This window comes from Ranitomeya variabilis, chromosome 5 (genome assembly GCF_051348905.1).
Source record: "Ranitomeya variabilis isolate aRanVar5 chromosome 5, aRanVar5.hap1, whole genome shotgun sequence".
Taxonomy (NCBI): domain Eukaryota; kingdom Metazoa; phylum Chordata; class Amphibia; order Anura; family Dendrobatidae; genus Ranitomeya; species Ranitomeya variabilis.
In genome coordinates, this window is record NC_135236.1 from 69,664,544 (window position 1) to 69,685,255 (window position 20,712).

General features: G+C 44.1%; 1 protein-coding gene across 2 annotated transcripts in view; it reads left to right on the forward strand.

The window, feature by feature from the left end:
- The window catches only part of BMP1 (bone morphogenetic protein 1), a 115,383-nt gene that overhangs the window by 55,546 nt on the left and 39,125 nt on the right, over positions 1-20,712 (forward strand). For both annotated transcript variants that reach the window (XR_013215546.1, XM_077262146.1), the window contains exons 3-7: positions 17,131-17,286; positions 18,349-18,466; positions 18,577-18,755; positions 18,987-19,092; positions 20,192-20,316. Coding sequence is in view for 1 of the 2 variants with exons in the window: in XM_077262146.1 (XP_077118261.1) it covers positions 17,131-17,286; positions 18,349-18,466; positions 18,577-18,755; positions 18,987-19,092; positions 20,192-20,316 (684 nt within the window). In the remaining variant the exon portion in view is untranslated. The remainder of the gene's footprint in view (positions 1-17,130; positions 17,287-18,348; positions 18,467-18,576; positions 18,756-18,986; positions 19,093-20,191; positions 20,317-20,712) is intronic.

The following is a 20,712-nucleotide window of genomic DNA, read 5'->3' on the forward strand; positions in this document are numbered from 1 at the left end:
TTTAATCCTTAGAGGTTTAGGGGAGCTAGCGGGCTTGAGGGGGTCCGGGCTTAGCAGAGGGTCTTTGCCGTCAGCGGCTTGGTTAGGTAATACGGGATCGTTTGAGGGGTCCAGAGAGTTGACCGAGATTACGGGTACGTCTAGCAGCGCGGGTCCTGCGTCAAATACTGGGGGCTCATCAAGGGAGAATAGCGGAGCAGCACCGGCGTTATCCGCAGGGCCCGGGTCAGGATTTGATGGGTCAGGTGAAGGAGCTTTGCAGGATAAGGAAAAGGAGGATGTCCCGCGACTGGATGATGCGGCTAAGGGGGAGGTCTATGTCTGCTTTGAGGGCCCGTTAGGGGCACACTTAAAACAAGAAGTTAGGGAAAAAATCTGGAAAGGGGAGTACATAGAAATATTTTCTCTTTTACCCCTAGAGAGATTTAACTTGGATAGACTTAGAAGGGAGGACTCTAAAAAAAGAAGATGAGGAGAAACGGAGATATAGGCTGATTCCCAGATCATTTTCAAATTGGCTGCAAGCTTTCGCTATTATGGCTAGCGTAATTGGGGAGAAAGCCCCGGAAAATTGCTCGGCGTTATTCTGTTACTTAGATGCCATAGGGGAGGCTTACAGGACCTATGGGGGACAGGGATGGCTACACTGTGACGAACAGTTTCGTCAGCGGAAAGCTTTTAGGCCAAATATTAGGTGGGATCACAAGGACATAGCGTTGTGGATGAGAGTTATGGTCCCGTCCCGTTTAGGTCAGACCAGCCAGCCTTTTCACGGGGGCGCCGGGAGTTCGGGACAGTCAGGACACTCGGCGGCTTTGCAGAAGGGACTGTGTTTCGCCTTCAATGATGGGGTATGCAGATTCGGGAGTAAGTGTAAATTTAGGCACGAGTGTTCATCGTGCGGGGGGGGGGTGCATAGTGCCTCAAAATGTTTCAGAGGTAACAGGCAAAAAGCTGGAGATTCAGCTGAAATAAGGGGTGACTCAGGTGCAGTGGGTCGTGATGGAGGCCTTTCTAAGTAGATACCCTGATAGGTCAGCTGCAGTTTTATTGCGCGATGGTTTTAAGGAGGGTTTCAAAATTCCTTATGTTGAGCAGGACGTTAGTTCAAAAAGAAAAAATTTGAAATCGGCGTTACAATTCCCGGAGGTCGTGTCGGATAAGTTGAATAAGGAAGTTGCTCTGGGTAGAATGGCAGGCCCGTTTGTCGCCCCCCCGATTGCAAACCTGAGGGTGTCACCTCTTGGCGTGGTCCCTAAGAAAGAACCTAATAAACTTAGGTTAATCCATCACCTGTCGTTTCCGAAGGGATCTTCGGTTAATGATGGTATTGATCCCAAGTTGAGTTCGGTGTCGTACTTATCATTCGATTCAGCGATGGAGTGGGTTCGAATATGTGGAAAGGGGGCTAAGTTGGCAAAGACCGACATCGAAGCGGCCTTTCGTTTGTTGCCAGTTCATCTCGACAGTTTGCATTTATTGGGTTGTTTTTGGGATGGTGGCTTCTTTGTTGATCGGTGCCTTCCCATAGGTTGCTCAATTTCTTGCGCTTACTTTGAGGCCTTCAGCACGTTCCTAGAATGGGTGGTGAAAGATGTGTCTGGGATTCGCTCATGTTCGCACTATCTAGATGACTTTTTGTTTATAGGGCCAACGGATTCCACAGATTGCTCGCTTTTGTTGCACACAATGGAGAGTGTGGCGAAAAACTTCGGGGTGCCTTTAGCAGAGGATAAAACAGTTGGCCCGGTAACAGTGTTGAGTTTCCTAGGCATTGAAATTGACACGGTAGCAATGGAGTGTAGGCTACCTGCAGATAAGCTTACCGCTTTGCGTCAGGATGTGGTTAATGCGATTGGTTTGAAGAAGATGAATTTGCGCGGTTTGCAATCACTGTTAGGGAAGCTGAACTTTGCCTGTAGGATCATGCCGATGGGTCGAGCGTTCTGCCGCCGCCTATCCCTGGCAACAGTTGGGGTAAAGTCCCCTTTGCATTTTATCAGATTAAGGAAAGAACTTTGGGACGATTTGAAGGTGTGGGCGGCTTTTCTTGACGAGTACAATGGCCGATCTCTGTGGATTCAACCGGTTGCAGATGCTGCCTCCTTGGGCATTTTGGTTCATGTCGTCGAAAAGAACGGCTTTGGTCTTTTCTTTCGTGGTAGCTGGTCAGCAGCGGCTTGGCCAGAAGAGTGGAAGGAGGAAGGGTGGACAAACAACCGGATGCTGCTGCATTTGTTTCCTAGGGTAGTTGCGTTGGCCCTGTGGGGCGATAAATTGAGGAACTTGAAGATTTCTTTTCATTGTGAGCATGTAGGAACGGTGACAGCGGTAAACTCGTTGTCAGCAGATACGCCTGCAGTAGTGAAGGTCTTGCAGCACTTGGTTTTCTTGGGTCTTAAGTTTAATTTATGGATTGTATCTGAAGTAGGCTTGTCAGCGCCTGATCCAATAGTTGTTGCTCTTTCTCAATTTCAGTGGCAGCTTTTCCGGGATTTGGCACCCCAGGCGGAGAGCGTGGGTCTGGATTGTCCGGTGGAATTGTGGAACCTGCTGCGAGGGCCGTAACGGAGTTATTTACCAAATCGCTCGCGGATTCATCTTGGTCTCATTATAATCAGGCTTGGAGCCTGTGGGAATCCTGGATGTCAAGTTTGGATCAGGATATAGAGGAGGAGTATGGTTTGTTGTTATTCCTCGGTCATCATTGGGAGGCAGGTTGGTCGGTTACACGTTTGAATAAGTTTTTGGCGGGGCTAGCCTTCAACCTTAAATGCAGGGGGTGTAAGGATATAACGAAATGCTTTTTGGTTCGGCAAGTTGTTCGGGGTTGGAAGAAAGGCTGGAAGGCCTCGGACGGTCGGTGACCCGTGTCTTATGAGGTGCTTTCAGCCATTGGTCGGATGTTGCAGGAGGTGTGTTTTTCCGAATGGGAAGTGGTTTTGTTCCGGGCAGCCTTTTCTTTGGCCTTCTTCGGGGCATTTCAGTTAGGTGAGTTGGTTAGCCCGTCCGCTAGTAAAAAAGGTACTTTGTTAAGAGAAAATGTTGATGTTGAAGGGAACAAGGTGGTGGTGTTTGTTAAGGGTTCAAAAACGGACGTGTATGGGAAGGGGTGCAAAGTGGTGCTGTTTAATGTTGAAGGATCCCCGGTGTGCCCGGTGACATCCGTGAAGAAGTACATGGCAAAAGGCGGTGTGTTAGACGAGCCATTTTTGGTGCACGAAAATGGGTCTTGTCCCGTTTTCAGTTTATTTAGGTATTTAGGAAATGTTTGGAGGCAGCGGGCTTATCTGCAACACAATACAGCGGTCACTCCTTCAGGATCGGGGCAGCGACTGAAGCCGCTAGGTTGGGCCTTGGTGAGGATGTGGTTCGGAGAATTGGGAGGTGGGAATCTTCAAGATTCCGGTCGTATGTTCGCCCAAGCCTTTTGTGAATTAGGGGTTGTGGTAATTTAATTGTTTGACTTTCTTTCTTTGTTGCAGGGGCTGATCTGGTGCTCGTTTGGATCATGGGGCACTCGTATGTTGTGTGGGCTGCGTTGCGTGCTGCGGTCGCCAATTGGGTCTTTCTCGAGACACAGTGACATTACGATGGATCGGTAAAAGGGGGATGGTGTGGAAGGAATGGTTACCGGAATTCCATCATTTCGTTAGACTGGATAGAGTGCTGGAGATTATGGTGATTCATCTAGGGGGGAATGATTTGGCTAAACGGTCTTGTAGGGAGCTGATTAAGGATATTAAATTTGATATCCTGAGGTTCTGGGTCATGTTTCCAAAAGTGTTGTTGGTGTGGTCTGACATCATTCCGCGTAAAAGTTGGCGAGGTGCTAGATCCCTTGAAGGGGTGAATAGGGCCCGGATCAAAATAAACAGGGCTATATCTCGGTTCATGGTGAGGAATGGTGCGTTGGCTGTGAGACATGTGGAATTGGAATCGGGTCAAGGAGCTTACTGGAGAGCCGATGGCGTGCACCTGAACGCGGTGGGAAATGACATGTGGTGTTTGGCTATCCGCAGTGGCATTGAATTAAGCCTGAAGGTGTGGAGGGACATGAATGGCTAAGGTGTCAGGCCATTCGTGTTTTTGGCGGGGGTGGAGGTCCTCGAGGTCGGTGGAAATGGTAAATGGTGGTTCAATGGGGGGGGGGGGGATCTTGAGAGGTCCTGGACCCCCCATGAGAGAATTTAACAAGGCGCAATCCGGTTATCCCGCGTGAGGTGGATTTATGGGCCCCTGGCATGGGGGTGGGTTCAGTTGACCAGGATTGGCTATCTATCCCTGAGCTGGTGCTTTACGGCTGGGGGTAAGACTTATCCTGGGCTGAACATTTTGGAATTTGGGATGCTGTTTTATAACTTTGGGGCCTCGAGGACCGCCCCTCCTATTCTGGGTTGTTATAAAAGTTCTGTTGTTTTTTTTTTTTTTTTTTTAATAAAATGGCTGCTGTGGCCAATTAAATCCAACATATGTCTCAGTCTATTGATTTGCGTACAATCTAATTTTATTCTTTAGGCTGTTTTGGGGCCTATTTAAGGGGATTGGGGGAATTTTTTTCCAGGTCACGGAACTCACGTATACCCTATGTCAAGACATTTCTAGCTACAATTGCTCATAAGCCATAGAGGCCGATTTATCTACGTGTTGCCTATAGCAACCAATCACTGCACAGCTTTCATTTTACCACAACAGTTTATAAAATGAAAGCTGTGCTGTGATTGGTTGTTATGGGCAACAAGTTTTTTTTTTTTCCTTTTAAACCGTTTTAATAAATGAGGTCCAGTTTTTATTTATAAAGTTGTTCCTGGCGATCGTCTTCCGTTCGATTTGGTACAGGTCTGCGGGCAGAACAAGGCATAAAGGTGTTGTCCAATCTTAATCTACAAGTTTGCAGTCACTCTATGAACCCTCACATGGGGCGCACTTTTTGCGTATTCCCAGTCACATTCTGACTAGACTGTTTACGGCTTCTCTCAGTACACTTGCATTGAGTGCGGCTGTCCACGTCTAGTCGGCATGTGACTGCATGAATAAAAATTGCATACTTGACAAGTCTACAGCCTGCAGTGATCCTGAACCTACTGAACCGCTGCACAACCAGCTCTACCCTCTCCTAGTGTATCATCACCCATCCCCTGCAGACTGTGAGCCCTCGCGGGCAGGGTCCTCCCTCCTTATGTACCCGTGTGCCTTGTTTTTGCTCATGTTTAATGTATTTGTCTATATTTGCCCCGTATTTCACATGTAAAGCGCCATGGAATAAATGGCGCTATAAAAACGAATAATAATAATAATACTTGCAGTCACTTTCCCGACTCTGGCACTGGGGAGTCCGCGCAACGCAACTCGCCTTATGAGAAGCACCACTATAAGCCAAATAGCCGGGACAACGCTGTTCATATCCACACAGAATTACCCATAGAAATTGCGCTTGCTCCATAGCAATGACTGTATTAAAAAAATTAAAGTGCGGTGACCGCAGCATAGTTTCTCCAGCCTAGATGCCTGACATAGCCTTATTAGAATAGATTTGTATAAAATTAAGGAGATGTCATTTGCACACGTGTCGGCACCAAGGGACCAATTAAATGTAAATTGGTAACGACAACCACCGTGAAGTGGTAGCGTCATGCAGGCATTTTTTATTTTTTTTTCCATTTACGAGAGTGGATGAGATCTTGGTCATCTTCAGACGTTCCAGTCAAAAGTTAAAGTGGTTGCAAGTTACTTAGCTTTTTTTTTATAGTTTGTTTTCAGCTTTGGTTACCAGCCACCTTTTGCATTCTAACAAAGTGGATGGTTTCCTCAGTATTCGCTTGCAAGCAATTCTCCGACGCTAACTGGATCCAGCCAAGTTCAGTTCCCTTGTTCTCCTCTGATACAAACCTACCTCTGCTTGCAGCACCAGAGAGTGCACAGCGGAGACCAAACAGCTAATCAGGAGTGCACATCTTTCCCAGCAAGCAGGACAGTGTAGGCCGAGGAACAGTGCACTCCTGAAGGTAGAAGATGAGATCCTTCAGAAACTATGCAGGTAGCACATTGGGTGGGAAGAAGGGGTTGTCCACTACTCCAAGAAAATTCCTGCTCGATCTGAATGTTTGGCGCCGTTGCCATTCCATCGGTGTTGTCACTGGCTCTCCCGGGGCTCTCGTGCAGTTATGATACGTGAGCCCTAGGCTCAATCAGCGCTGGCATTATTGTAGTTATAGAGGAGCCAAAGCCCTGACTTCCTATTGATGATCGATTTTGTGTGAAGGCGTGGATCGGTCGCAGGGCTCTCGTGTCATAACAATCGCACAAGAGCCCCAGAAACGCCAGTGCCAACACTGCTGGAACAGTGCCGGCACAGGAGGTGAGGTTTTTTCATTAGATGCCGATAAAAAAAACCAGATCGTCAAGGTGTTGTCTTGGTAGTCGACAACCCTGTAAGCTAAACAATAATGCAAATGTATAGTATTGGTCAAAAGTTTGGATACACGTGTTTATGCAATAGTTTTCCTTGTTCTTATTGAATTGTGGACATTGTAGATTCAGTCTGAAAGCCGCAAAACCCACAAAGGAACACATGGGAATAAAGCAACAAGTGTGAAACAAACCAGAATGTGTTAAACCTTCCTTAGAGTACCCCCTTTAATCTGGATGATCAGTTACACCCCTTTGGTATTCTCTCAAGCAGCTTCGTTAGACATCTTGATTGGTTTCCAGTGAATAGCTATATCTCGTAAAGGGTTAATTTGTGGAATCATCACCCTTCGTTAAGTGTTTGCGACTATCAGTTATGTTTTGCAGACTCCATGTTGGCTATGCCAGCATTCTGCACTGACGTGCCACCCATCTGGTTTGCTTTTAGTGGGACCATAATTTGTGTTGCAACAGGACAATGACCCAAACAAAACGCCTCCAGGCTGTGTGAGGACTGTGTGACCAAAAGGTTGAGGAATGGAGGCTGCGTCAGATGATAAGGCAATTGTGGAGGCCGTATCTCAACCCAGTTGAGATGGTTTGGGATGCGTTTGACAGAGTGAAGGAAAAGCAGCCAACATGTGTTCCACACCTCTGGGAACTCCTTCAAGAATTTTGGAAACCATTCCTTGTGACTACTTGATGGAGAGATTGCCAGGAGGGTGTAATCCTATCATCTGAATAAAAGGGGAATCTAAAGTTTATCGCCTTCCCTCTTGATTTTGCTGCCTTCAGACTACTTTACAAAGTGCACTTTTCAATACGAGCAAGGAAGACCACTGTATGAACAAGTGTCCAAATTTTTGAGCTGTACTATATTTAAGGTGCCTATTAATGGCCTATTTAGTTACAGGTAATTTCCGTAGATATATCAATGCTTGGATTAGTTACTGTTGTGTATGTGGTGTAGTGTTTGTATTTTGCAATAATTCCTGAAGGCACGCTGCGCTGTCAGCAGTTCTCATAGTGGGCAGCCAGCAGTTCTGCTAATTGACCTTCCACGGTAGGAGGCTCCTTCTTGGAATGAGAAGAATCATTATACGTTATGGAGGAATGAAGAGGAGTTGGATCCTCGGACTGGAAAGGCACGACTCATTTCCCTCTGCTCTACGGAACATGCTCGGATTTGAAGCTCCTCCGCACCTGGTGAGATGTGGGCTGCTTAATCTAGAGGAGTATAGGGAGATGACTAGCTTTAAAGTGGTCTGCGTAATCTTATAAAGAGTACTTGGCGAGCCGAGCTACACAAGGGATTATCTCTGAAGTGTGGCGCTTCAGGATATGATATAGCTGACAGGCAGCAATTTGTAGTTTGCAAAATCAGCACAAATTCCAGATATCCTCAAGTGGCACCAGCAAGAAATAAGACCTAAAAAAAAAATTGCATTGTTTGAGGATTTTCTACAGGCTGAAATGTGATTGTGTGCCAGAGAGATGTAACTGGGGGATTCTTCTTGGAAGAGATTCTCATTTACATGTGGATTCCTCAAAATATAAAGAAACGCTCCCATCAAAGTTTTTAATTTATAGATATATTGCAGTCATCCTATTATATAGCACTGTGTACTTACAATTGCTCTTTTTGCCTTTCTACCCAGATAATTCTTCTCTTTTCCCTGCTCTATGTAGAAACAGGAAGTCTCTTTTCCCACCATGAGTTATTTCCCTTTTCAACTCCTGACTCAGCTGGTCAGGTCCACCCTCCTGCCAGCGACTTTTGCGATGATGACTCATGCAGGGAAAAGAGACTTCCTGTTCCTACATAGAGCTTAGAACGATTCAGCTAGTCTGTTCTTAATCACGTTATGTCATAGACCTAATGGAAAAGAGAAGAATTATCTGGGTACAAAGGCAAAAAGAGCAATTGTAAGTACACAGTGCTGTATAATATATGACGATTACAATTTATTAAGAGGGTAAAAACTTTGATGGGAGGAATGCTTCATTATGTAGGGAACTTTGTCAAGGGCCAAATATTACGCAAATGAAAAGAAAATATTGGTCAAATTTTAGTCCAATAAGATGCTTTAGGCAGAAATCGGGACCTGATAGAATCGCCTGGGTCTAACTTTTTTACAAATGCCTGTGGAAAGCTAAATACACAAGGGGCTCAGCCCAAAGGGGGAGCACACTTATATATGTATAAAGTACAAGTGACTAAAAAAATAAAAAGGAAAACGTGGGCCAGCTTACCTGTTAAAAGTACCATGTGTAGGTGCGCATTCACACTGTGGTCATTAGCAGACAAGGTTCTGGTTGCAGTGTGATTGTGCACCTACAGTGGAAACCAGAAGTTTCCATATATCTATATAAAGAGACATGTGCATGGTTTTCTCAATACCTGACATGGAATCAGAATAAACCTTTCTAGGTCAATTAGGATTACCATAATTATTAATATTTGTCAACTGCCAGAATAATGAGAGAGAGAGAGAATGTTTTAAGGCATTTTATTGCGTACTGCAAAGTCAAAAGTTTACCTACATTTCATTAGCATTTGATACCACTGCCCTTAAACTGAATGACTTGGGTCAGACGTTTGGGATCTCCGTCCACAAGCTTCTCACAATAGTTGGTCGGAATTTGGGCCCATTCCTCCTGACAAAGCTGGTGTAACTGATCCAGGTTTGTAGGTCGCCTTGCTCGCACCGGCCTTTTCAGCTTTGCCCATCAATTTTCAATAGGATTGAGATCAGGGCTTTGTGATGGCCGCTCCAAAACATTGACTTTGTTATCCTTCAGCCACATTGTTACCATTTTGGCAGTATGCTTTGGGTCATTGTCCATTTGGAAGACCCATTTCCGCCCAAGCTTTAACCTCCTGGCTGATGTCTTTGAGATGTTGCTTCAGTAATCCTCTTTTCCCATGATGCCACCTATTTTGTGAAATGCACCAGTCCCTCCTGCAGCAAAACAACCCCACAACACGATACTGTCACCCCCATGTTTCACAGATGGAATGGTGTTCTTATGCTTCCAAGCTTCTCCCTTTCTCCTCCAAACGTAACGATGGTCATTATCCCCAAAAAGTTCAATTTTAGTTTCATCAGACCACAGGACAGGTCTCCAAAATTAAAATTTTTGTTCCTGTGTGCATTTGCTAACATTAATCTGGCTTTTTTTTAGGTTTCTTTTGGAGTAATGGCGTCTTCCTGGCAGAGCGGCTTTTCAGCCCATGTTGCTACAGTACTCGTTTCACTGTGGATATTGACACAATCTTACCAGCTACCGCTATCCTCTTCACACAGTCTTTTGCTTTTGTCCTTGGGTTGATATGCACATGTCTGACAAAAGCACGTTCATCTCTGGGACACAGAACCCATCTCCTTCCTGAGCGGTATGATGGCTGGACATTCCCATCTTGTTTGTACTTGTGTATAGTAGTTTGTACAGATGAACGAGGCTCCTTCAAGTATCTAGAAATGGTACAATGTGCAAGTCCACAATTCTCTGTTACATCTTGGCTGAGGTCTTTAGACTTTCCCATGATGCTACACATATTCATTGTCTCTCTCTCTCTCTGTCTGTCTGTCTGTGTCTCTCTCTCTCTCTCTCTCTCTTTTTTTATATAGTGTATGGAAATTTCTGGTTTCTACTGTATACATTATACTTACACCAATAGGTGTACAGGCCCATGTATTTGGTTATGTACAGTGACATATATACAGTTATGCATAACATGCATACAGATTTTCCAGTGAATTTGGACATTTCAGTGAAAAAATGTAAATATTAAATTTACACTGCAGGATATTGTGTATATTGCCAGCACAACTTTTATGTTGACTTGGGGCTTATTCAGATGTCAGTTTTTCTCATACGATTGCTGTCCATTTTTTTTCATTGATGGCTCACGTGCCTATGATATTCTATGGGGCTGTTCAAATGTCCAATTTTTTTTTTCTCTTCAGACCGAGCGATTCGTGGAAAATATCAAAGAACATTCCGATTTTTGATCTGCGGGTCAGAACAAAATCGACAGTGCAAGTCTATGGGTCCGTGAAAAAATTTGACCGCACTCTGTTGTAATTTTCAGACTGAGAAACTTTTTTTTTTCTTTTGCTTCCATGTGCGAGAAACTGATGACTCTCAGACCACAATCTGATCAGATTTAATTGAAGGTGTTGGCATCACGCTTCACTTGGACTAGCATGGCCTTGACTGAAATCCACGCACGCTGCCGTTCCTTGAAGGCTGCTCGGCACATGCGCAGGATTTCAGTCGAGGCGGCTTTGGCCCAATGTCAAGTTAAGTATTCTCTGTCCCAAACGAAAGGCAAAATACAATAAGGACTTTACTGTACAGAACATTTTGGCCAGGTAATCCTTATTCATTTTGACGCTTGGGTGACTTCAAGGCATTCTGTGTTTGGTAGCTCATGGACTCAGTAGATCCCTCTGACGTGCAGGAACCTGGCGGGTGTATGGTGTAAAAAAGCTGAAGGAAATTGTCATTCCTTGTCCAGATGGTCATGTGATCATGCGCAGCTTTTATTATTCTCTTTGGTCCATTATAAATGTGGATTCATCTCTGACTTAAGTCATGACGTAGTTTTGTATTCTGCCCGGAGCGACACAGATGGCAGGTTGTCTGCTAAACTCCTTAAAGTACATGGTTGCCCACACACCATGGAGGCGAACAGGAATATTTCGAAGAATTCACTGTGTAAGTTTGGTAGATCCCAGCAAAGTGACCGACTAAGTACTGGATGTAGCTTGCAAGAGAGACAAACCTGTTAACCCTTTATGCACCGAATGCATGTGTGTATATGTGTGTGCACTTATATATTCAGGATGGATGGATAAAGGAGATAAAGATGCATAGATTGATATATATATTTATATATATAGTGGGGCAAAAAAGTATTTAGTCAGTCAGCAATAGTGCAAGTTCCACCACTTAAAAAGATGAGAGGCGTCTGTAATTTACATCATAGGTAGACCTCAACTATGGGAGACAAACTGAGAAAAAAAAATTCAGAAAATCACATTGTCTGTTTTTTTATCATTTTATTTGCATTTTATGGTGGAAAATAAGTATTTGGTCAGAAACAAAATTTCATCTCAATACTTTGTAAAATATCCTTTGTTGGCAATGACAGAGGTGAAACGTTTTCTGTAAGTCTTCACAAGGTTGCCACACACTGTTGTTGGTATGTTGGCCCATTCCTCCATGCAGATCTCCTCTAGAGCAGTGATGTTTTTGGCTTTTCCCTTGGCAACACGGACTTTCAACTCCCTCCAAAGGTTTTGTATAGGGTTGAGATCTGGAGACTGGCTAGGCCACTCCAGGACCTTGAAATGCTTCTTACGAAGCCACTCCTTCGTTGCCCTGGCGGTGTGCTTTGGATCATTGTCATGTTGAAAGACCCAGCCACGTTTCATCTTCAATGCCCTTGCTGATGGAAGGAGGTTTGCACTCAAAATCTCACGATACATGGCCCCATTCATTCTTTCATGTACCCGGATCAGTCGTTCTGGCCCCTTTGCAGAGAAACAGCTCCAAAGCATGTTTCCACCACCATGCTTTACAGTAGGTATGGTGTTTGATGGATGCAACTCAGTATTCTTTTTCCTCCAAACACGACAAGTTGTGTTTCTACCAAACAGTTCCAGTTTGGTTTCATCAGACCATAGGACATTCTCCCAAAACTCCTCTGGATCATCCAAATGCTCTTTAGCAAACTTCAGACGGGCCCGGACATGTACTGGCTTAAGCAGTGGGACACGTCTGGCACTGCAGGATCTGAGTCCATGGTGGCGTAGTGTGTTACTTATGGTAGACCTTGTTACATTGGTCCCAGCTCTCTGCAGTTCATTCACTAGGTCCCCCCGCGTGGTTCTGGGATTTTTGCTCACCGTTCTTGTGATCATTCTGACCCCACGGGGTGGGATTTTGCGTGGAGCCCCAGATCGAGGGAGATTATCAGTGGTCTTGTATGTCTTCCATTTTCTAATTATTGCTCCCACTGTTGATTTCTTCACTCCAAGCTGGTTGGCTATTGCAGATTCAGTCTTCCCAGCCTGGTGCAGGGCTACAATTTTGTTTCTGGTGTCCTTTGACAGCTCTTTGGTCTTCACCATAGTGGAGTTTGGAGTCAGACTGTTTGAGGGTGTGCACAGGTGTCTTTTTATACTGATAACAAGTTTAAACAGGTGCCATTACTACAGGTAATGAGTGGAGGAAAGAGGAGACTCTTAAAGAAGAAGTTACAGGTCTGTGAGAGCCAGAAATCTTGATTGTTTGTTTCTGACCAAATACTTATTTTCCACCATAATATGCAAATAAAATGATAAAAAAACAGACAATGTGATTTTCTGGATTTTTTTTTCTCAGTTTGTCTCCCATAGTTGAGGTCTACCTATGATGTAAATTACAGATGCCTCTCATCTTTTCAAGTGGTGGAACTTGCACTATTGCTGACTGACTAAATACTTTTTTGCCCCACTGTATGTATGTATGTATGTGTATATATATATATATATATATATATATATATATATATATATATATATATATATATATATATTACAGCTGTGAGACACTGAATCTAAAATTAAAAATCAGATAATCACATTGTAGGATTTTTGCACAATTCTCATTTTATTGCATGAAATAAGTATTTGATACCCCAAGTTCTGTTTTTCTATTGTATGTGCATACGTTGCGGATTTGGCTAAGGATCCGCAGCGGATCTGGCCCTACGGATCCGCAGCAGTTTTCCATGTGGTGTACAGTACCATGTAAACCTATGTAAATTCAAACACGCTGTGCACATGCTGCGGAAAAAAACGTTCGGATTTGCAGCGAGTTTTTTTTTCGCACCATGTCAATTCTTTGCGAGGATCTGCAGCATTTCTGCACCCATTGACTTGCATTGAGTCAGGCACATCCGCAGATGTAAACAAGATCTATGGTTTAGCTGCGGATGAAACGCTGCAGATCAGGAGGAGGGAAGTGTGTGGGTTGGCGGGGCTGTGTGCGGGGTTGGCGGTGTTTTCTGGGGGTTTGCGTGGCTGTCTGGGGGTCTGCCGGGGCTGTGTCAGAGTGTGTGTGGGCATCGTGCGATGGAACTACAAGTCCCATCCGGCTATGCCTGCTACAGTAACTGTGATTGACACATTAGCCAATGATGGGACAGTAGTAGTCCCATCATCTGGCTAATGTGTTGAATGTAAAAAAAAGAAAAAAAAAAAGAAAAGACACATACAGTACATATATAGTTCATACTCACCATCTACACCTAATCCCCAAAGCCCTCTCACCTGAAAAAAAAATTTAAATAATAAACCAGCAATATGCTCCCTGTGTCCGACATAATCCAATTAATACGATTGTCCCACACCGATCTCCCGTGGAGAGCTGTCACATCAGCAGATGCGACCGCTCTCCAGGGGCTCCGGGATACAATAACGGAAGGTATCCTTCCGCACTGTATCCCTCCGCTGCTGTGAGTACAGTATAGTTCATACTCTCACTTGCGGCACAGCTGCGTGGGAAAATTCCCACGCAGCATTGCCATAAAGCAAGACAATGAACTAAAATAACCTCTTCAGTGATGCACTGCAGGAGCCATTATCTCCAGTCAGTGTGTCACTGGAGGCCCTATAGAGCGGTGAGATCATCGTGGGACACTCGTTATTAATTGGACTACGTCGGACAGGGAGTATACGGTTGGTTTATTATATTTTGCAGGCGATCGAGGGCGTCGCAGGAATTGGGTGTGGTTGTAAGTATGGTAAGATCTATCACTCATTCCTTCTATCTTTCTATCCATCTCTCATTCCTTCTATATCTCCATCTTCCGTTTTTTTGACTGCTATACATTGGCAAGTATGGATTGATTGCTGGGAGGCTGTGCACCCATTCAATATTAGTGCTGTTTCATTTTTCCTAACTATCCATCTATCTCATTCCTTCTACCTATAGATAGATAGAAAGAATGAGATCGATAGATGGGTAGATCTATACATAGAGCGATAGATATTAACTATAGATCTATCTTTCTATCCCATATCTGTCTATCTATCTGTGTAATGGAGTGTGGGTTCGACAAATGTAAAAGATCAGGTTGGACAAGAAATGACATCACAAATCGTTTTTTTTTTTTTTTGGTTCAATAATACATCTTTATTTGGCTTTCAAAAACGCAATAAAAAAGGCATCAAAAATGCATCACATCCGCATAGAAAACGCACCGAAAACGCGCAGATTTTCACCTCCGTTTTCTGCCAAGAGATGCGGATTCAGTGCGGAAAAATCCGCAGGCAAATTTGCAACGTTTGCACACACATTAATATTTGGTGTAGAAACCTTTGTTTGCAATTACAGAGGTCAGACGTTTCCTGTAGTGTTTTTTTTTTTTTTTTTTTTTACCAAGTTTGCACAGACTGCAGCAGGGATTTTGGCCCACTCCTCCATATAGATCATCTTCAGATCTTTCAGGGTTCGGGGCTGTCACTGGGCAACATTCAGTTCAGATTCAAGTCTTGAGATTGGTTAGGCCACTCCAAGACCTTGAAATGCTTTTTACGGAGTCACTCCTTAGTTTCCCTGGCTGTGTGTGTGTTTCGAGTCATTGTCATGTTGGAAGACCCAGCCACGACCAGTCTTCAATGCTGTTACTGAGGTAAGGGGGTTGTTGGTAAAAATTTTGCAATACATGACCCCATCCATCCTCCCTTCAAAATGGTGCAGTTGTCCTGTCCCCTTTGGAGAAAAGCACCCCAAAGTATGATGTTTCCCCCCACCATGCTTCACATTCGGGACAGTGTTCTTGAGGTTGTACTCATCGTTCTTCTTCCTCCAAACACGGGGCATCGAGTTGATACCAAAAAGTTCTATTTTGGTCTCATGTGACCACATGACCTTCTCCCATGCCTCCTCTGGATCATCCAGATGGTCACTGGTGAACTTAAAACAGGCCTGGACACGTGCTGGTGTGAGCAGGGGACATTGTGTCCTCTGCAGGATTGGATTAAGTAAGGTGTAATTCATGGTAATGTTTGAGACTGTGGTCCCATCTCTCTTCAGGTCATTGACCAGATCCTCCCGTGTAGTTCTGGGATGATTCCTGACATTTCTCAGGATCATCCCCATGAGACGAGATCTTGCATGGAGCACCAGGCCAAGGAAGATTGACAGTCATTTTGTGTTTCTTCCATTTTCCAATAAGTGTGCCAACAGCTGTTGCCTTCTCACTAAGCTGCTTACCTATTGTTCTGTTGCCCATCCCAGCCAGCTCTTTGGTCCTGACCATGGTGGAAACGTGGGAGTGTGATTGATTTTTTTGGGGGGACAGGTGCAATTAATACAGATAATGAGTGCAGAGTAGGAGGTTTGTGAGAGACAGTATTCTTGCTGGTAGGTCGGTGATCAGACTTGTGAATCCTTACATCGTGCACACTACGCGCTGTGAGGTTTCTCCAGTGCTGGTGCCGGGAGCAGGCGGGTGCATGACCGCAAGTATGTGATTTGCATACATGTGGTCACATGTCAACTAGACTTGCACTGCCTCTCTCAATTCAAGCGTATTGAGTGAGATTGGACAAGTCTGGCCAGAATGTAGCTGGATGTATGCAAATCGTAAACGTGTGGCTACATGACCGCATGCTCCCGGCACCAGAGAAACCTCACAGCAGACAACCTCTAAGAACTATGTTCCTCGGAATGAAGAGCAATGAGTTGTGTAAGTGATGATTTGGCCGCCATAGTCTGTGTAGGGTTACATGAAGAGACAGAAGGATATGTGCAAGCGACATTCACAGAAGATCTGTGGTTTAGTGCTCCAAGATGTTTGGATCAAGTGTAACTAGAAGAACTTGATGCCGTTTTGAAGACAAAGTGCGGTCACACCAAATATTGGTGTAATTAGATTTCTCTTTTGTTCATTCATTTTGCATTTTGTTAATTGATAGAATTAAACTAATAACACTTCTGTTTCTGGAAGCATTCTTAAATTGTAAACGTTTAAGACAAGAGAAGAAGAAAATGCTGCAAAGTGCTAAAAAATAGAAATATATTTTACACACATTTATTATGGATGGAGATATGTATGTGTTATTGGAAGGAGAGATATTGTAGGAATTCTGTTCTGCTGGACAACGTGTCTTGTCACCTCAAGTCCGGTCTTAATAATCAAGGTCATGGCAGGATGACGGCGAAGCGCACAAACATTGTACTCCATTTGCTTCATCAGCATAAATATTCAGGGACGATGATATCCTGTCATGGTCAGTTGTCCCAGGTGTTTGGCAGCATTTGTTGGCATGTGGCCTTGCTGTCATGTAATGTTTGGGATTTACACCTTTTAAGGGGAAACATATTTCTGTACGTTGGCGTTTAGTTATCGGATATGTAGTGTCTAAGACTGCGTTCACATACGATTTTGAGTCTTCAGCAATATTCTTGGTGCTGCTCAGTCATTAAGTACCAAACTTGTCCTTTTTTTTTTAATTGTGAAAAATATGGAATTCCCCTGGTTGCTTCCCGGGACATAAGTTGCAGTTCTACAATATCTGTAAACCAGCAGATGGTTGACCACTTTGCTTTGTATTTTTTTTATTTTCGGTTTAAAGCTTTTGCACCTGCCTAATTTTTCTTTTTCATGCATTATTTTGTAGCTCCCTTTTGTACCAATATTTGTTGTCCTTCTTTCTTCAGGGTCTTCTCCTGCAAGGAATAGTTCATTGTCTAGGACAGGCAGACGTGCACGGACAGACAGACGGGTGTCTCGTGGCAGGCGAGCCGCTACCTCTCGGCCAGAACGAGTATGGCCACATGGCATTATTCCTTTTGTCGTGAATGGGAACTTCACTGGTGAGTGTTGGGAGTCCTTTGGATGTAGAAGAACAAGGTTATGGGATTATTGTAAAAATTATCTCGCACCAAAGAGACCTTCCACTACTGGGGGCTAATGTTTTTGTTTTTTTTTCTTTTTACTTAAATGCATGTATTTGAGGCTAAAATTAATTTTTGCAATTTGGTTCCATGTAAACGTTTGCACTGTTTCGGTTTTTACTGGCTTAGCTTCCCAACACATTAAACTCTGATGTGGTCATAAATCGACTGCGAAGGGTTCAGACAAAGACGACTAAGAGGTACAAACGTTCTGGGCTGACGAACAGTTTCTAAACTAACTCATTCTGCAGCCAGCAACAGACAGTGCAACACAGAGGCTGTAGAACTCATTGTGCACATTTTTTTACTGAAGCCCAGTTGCAAAAATATTTTGTAGCCCCAAATACATGAATTTAAGTAGTAATAAAAAAAAAAAAAAACCCGACCCCAATGGTGGACAATCCATTTACCGTAGTTATAAAAAAGTGCCCCCATCTGCACTCATACATTATTCATACTAGGCGTTCAACATCACTGCCTCGGTAGTCATTGAAGGGCATGACTCTTCTCAGTAGCCAGTTGCTGCTAGACTTTCCAGCATACACGTGTCCTGCAATGCCCCCTTTGGTGACAGGAAGCTATATACAAGTAGGTTGTTGCCAGCTATGTGTGTAGGTTTCTTGGATCATTACATGGCTGGCGCCGAGTGCCCTCTCCCTTTGGCACCAAGTGCCCTCTCCCGAGTGGCTTCTCCCTCTGGCGCCGAGTGGCTTCTCCCTCTGGCGCCGAGTGGCTTCTCCCTCTGGCGCCGAGTGGCTTCTCCCTCTGGCGCCGAGTGGCTTCTCCCTCTGGCGCCGAGTGGCTTCTCCCTCTGGCGCCGAGTGGCTTCTCCCTCTGGCGCCGAGTGGCTTCTCCCTCTGGCGCCAAGTTCCCTGTGAACACTTCTAAAGGCTTACCGTGCCGTGATAAAACTCCCTCGTTCTGTTTTTAGTTTTTTTAGGGTAATGATCGCACTAACCTTTGAAATGTTGTCCATTGCAGGATCTCAGAAAGCAATATTCAGGCAAGCCATGCGACACTGGGAAAAACATGTTTGTGTCACCTTTGTTGAGCGGACTGAGGAGGACAGTTACATTGTTTTCACCTACAGACCCTGCGGGTAATTTCTTGATACCTTATTCTAAAATGAACCCTGCTGTCCACTGTAGAAAGTCCTGTGCACTCTGTCTTTCTGTAATTGTAGGTATTATTTTTTATCTCCTTCTCCAGATGCTGCTCGTACGTGGGCCGACGTGGAGCAGGACCACAAGCCATATCTATCGGAAAAAACTGTGATAAATTTGGGATTGTTGTTCATGAACTGGGACATGTGATAGGATTCTGGCATGAACACACAAGACCTGACCGAGATGACCATGTTTCAATCGTCCGTGACAACATTCAACCGGGTACTAGAGAAAATTTAGCTGGTTCCATTTTTGTCTGCACTGTTGGGGTGTATTCAGTATTACAGAAGGAAACCCCAAGTGTTTAAATTTGAAGTAAAGAAATAAATAAAGATATAATTTAAATTATTGAGATACCAGACTCCTCATGGGTGGGGCCTCTTACCTGCTTTTTCTATTGGTGGAGGGATAATAGGCTTGTATATCTATCTAACTGACTGTTTTTTTCCTCAGGACAGGAGTATAACTTCCTGAAAATGGAGCCAGAAGAAGTTAACTATTTAGATGAAACTTATGACTTTGACAGTATTATGCACTATGCTCGCAATACCTTTTCAAGGTGAGGGCTATCAAGTCGTAAGAAGAAATTAATTTTGTAAAATTATTAAAGGAGGTTTATGCTCTTGTAACTATTTCATTTTTGTAATCGTCAAAGGATAAAAATAACGAAGCCAATGATCTTCATTGTAAATCTCTACAAATCTGTGTTTACAGCTCTTTTCTTAAACTACGAAACTGTGTAGTCTGGTACTGCTGTCCTGTTACCCCATTAAATTGGCACCCTTGTCTTGCTTAAAAAAGTTGTGTTTAACAAGAACGTATAGAGTAGCACATGACTGCAGTATCTGTGGCCTTTCCGCACCCTCTTAACATGGCAGCTTATGGACAACTGTATACACCAGTGATAAACACATCAGCAGAAATGTCCCTCAGCTTGGACTGCTGGCTCTAAGGCTTTGTTCACACCTCATTTGGGTAAATGCTTTTCATGTAGGCTGCTGGGGCATGCACCAGATGTTGCCATGGGCATTCATTAACTCAAAAGGATTACTCAGTCCTGGTGGTATGCACGTGGTACCATCAAATTCATGTGGCAACTGGCTAGCGCAGATGGTCATAGTCCTGTCTTGTTCTAATAACAAGAACATCTTGACAGATGTAAGGCTGAGTTCACACTTGCTTTCAGGAATTCCTTTTGTTCCATTTTAGGATTTACTGTAATGTCCAAAAATTATCCGTTGTATAACTCTGGTAAAAAAAAAAAGCAGAGGGTCTCTATTGGCTATTATGGGGTCTGTCTGGTTTCGATTGTGATGCTTTTTGAATTTCCACAAGCTGGTGTGAACTCTGCTTAAGAAATCTAGAAATATTAGAAAGCTGCCAAACTTTTTTTTTTTTTTTTGGCAGAACTCTGACAATCAGATGGTTGTATAAATCTGAACGAAATCAACGCCGTACACGGACTGGCCGGTGGGCTCTCCCAACCCAAGTTGAAGAAAATGTATTAGTCTTTTGGGAGATCCACCAGCCAGTCTGTGCATTACGTTCAGATGTTATACGGCCGTCTGACTGCGCCCTTACCCTTCTTTGGTCAATGAGTGTTACTTGTGTGAGTAGATCCAGATGGTTTTCAATCTTCATTTCTGGGTTATTTACAGGGGAATTAACTTGGACACAATTGAACCAAGATATAAAGTCAATGGAGTGAAACCGTCGATAGGACAAAGAACGAGACTCAGTGCTGGAGATATTGCACAGGCCAGGAAGCTTTATCAGTGTCCAGGTACAGTATGTGTGTAATATAGATTATTGAGGCTGTGAAGGCTTGTGTCGAAATAATTATGTACCTTCCACCATCTTGAGTTAACCACTCATTCTCTTTGTGAAGTGTTTTTCAGAGTGCACTTGATTAAGGCTCCCCGCCGCGTTCGTAGGTGGTAGCGTGGGTTTTCTTTCTCACCCTTGTCTGTTCTTGGCATCTCCTCCAGGTTTGCCCGGCAGTCTCTCTCTCGCTCTTTTTCCTAATGCCCATCAGTCATGCCCTGTACAAGATGTTTTTATGTCTCTCTGTGGAAGTTTCCCTGACAACTGTAGGAACGATGTGTCTGCAGCAGCCGGTGTTTAGAAGTGCCAGGGCTGTGTTACTCTGTATAGTACGTGTAACCCCATCTTGTCCAGG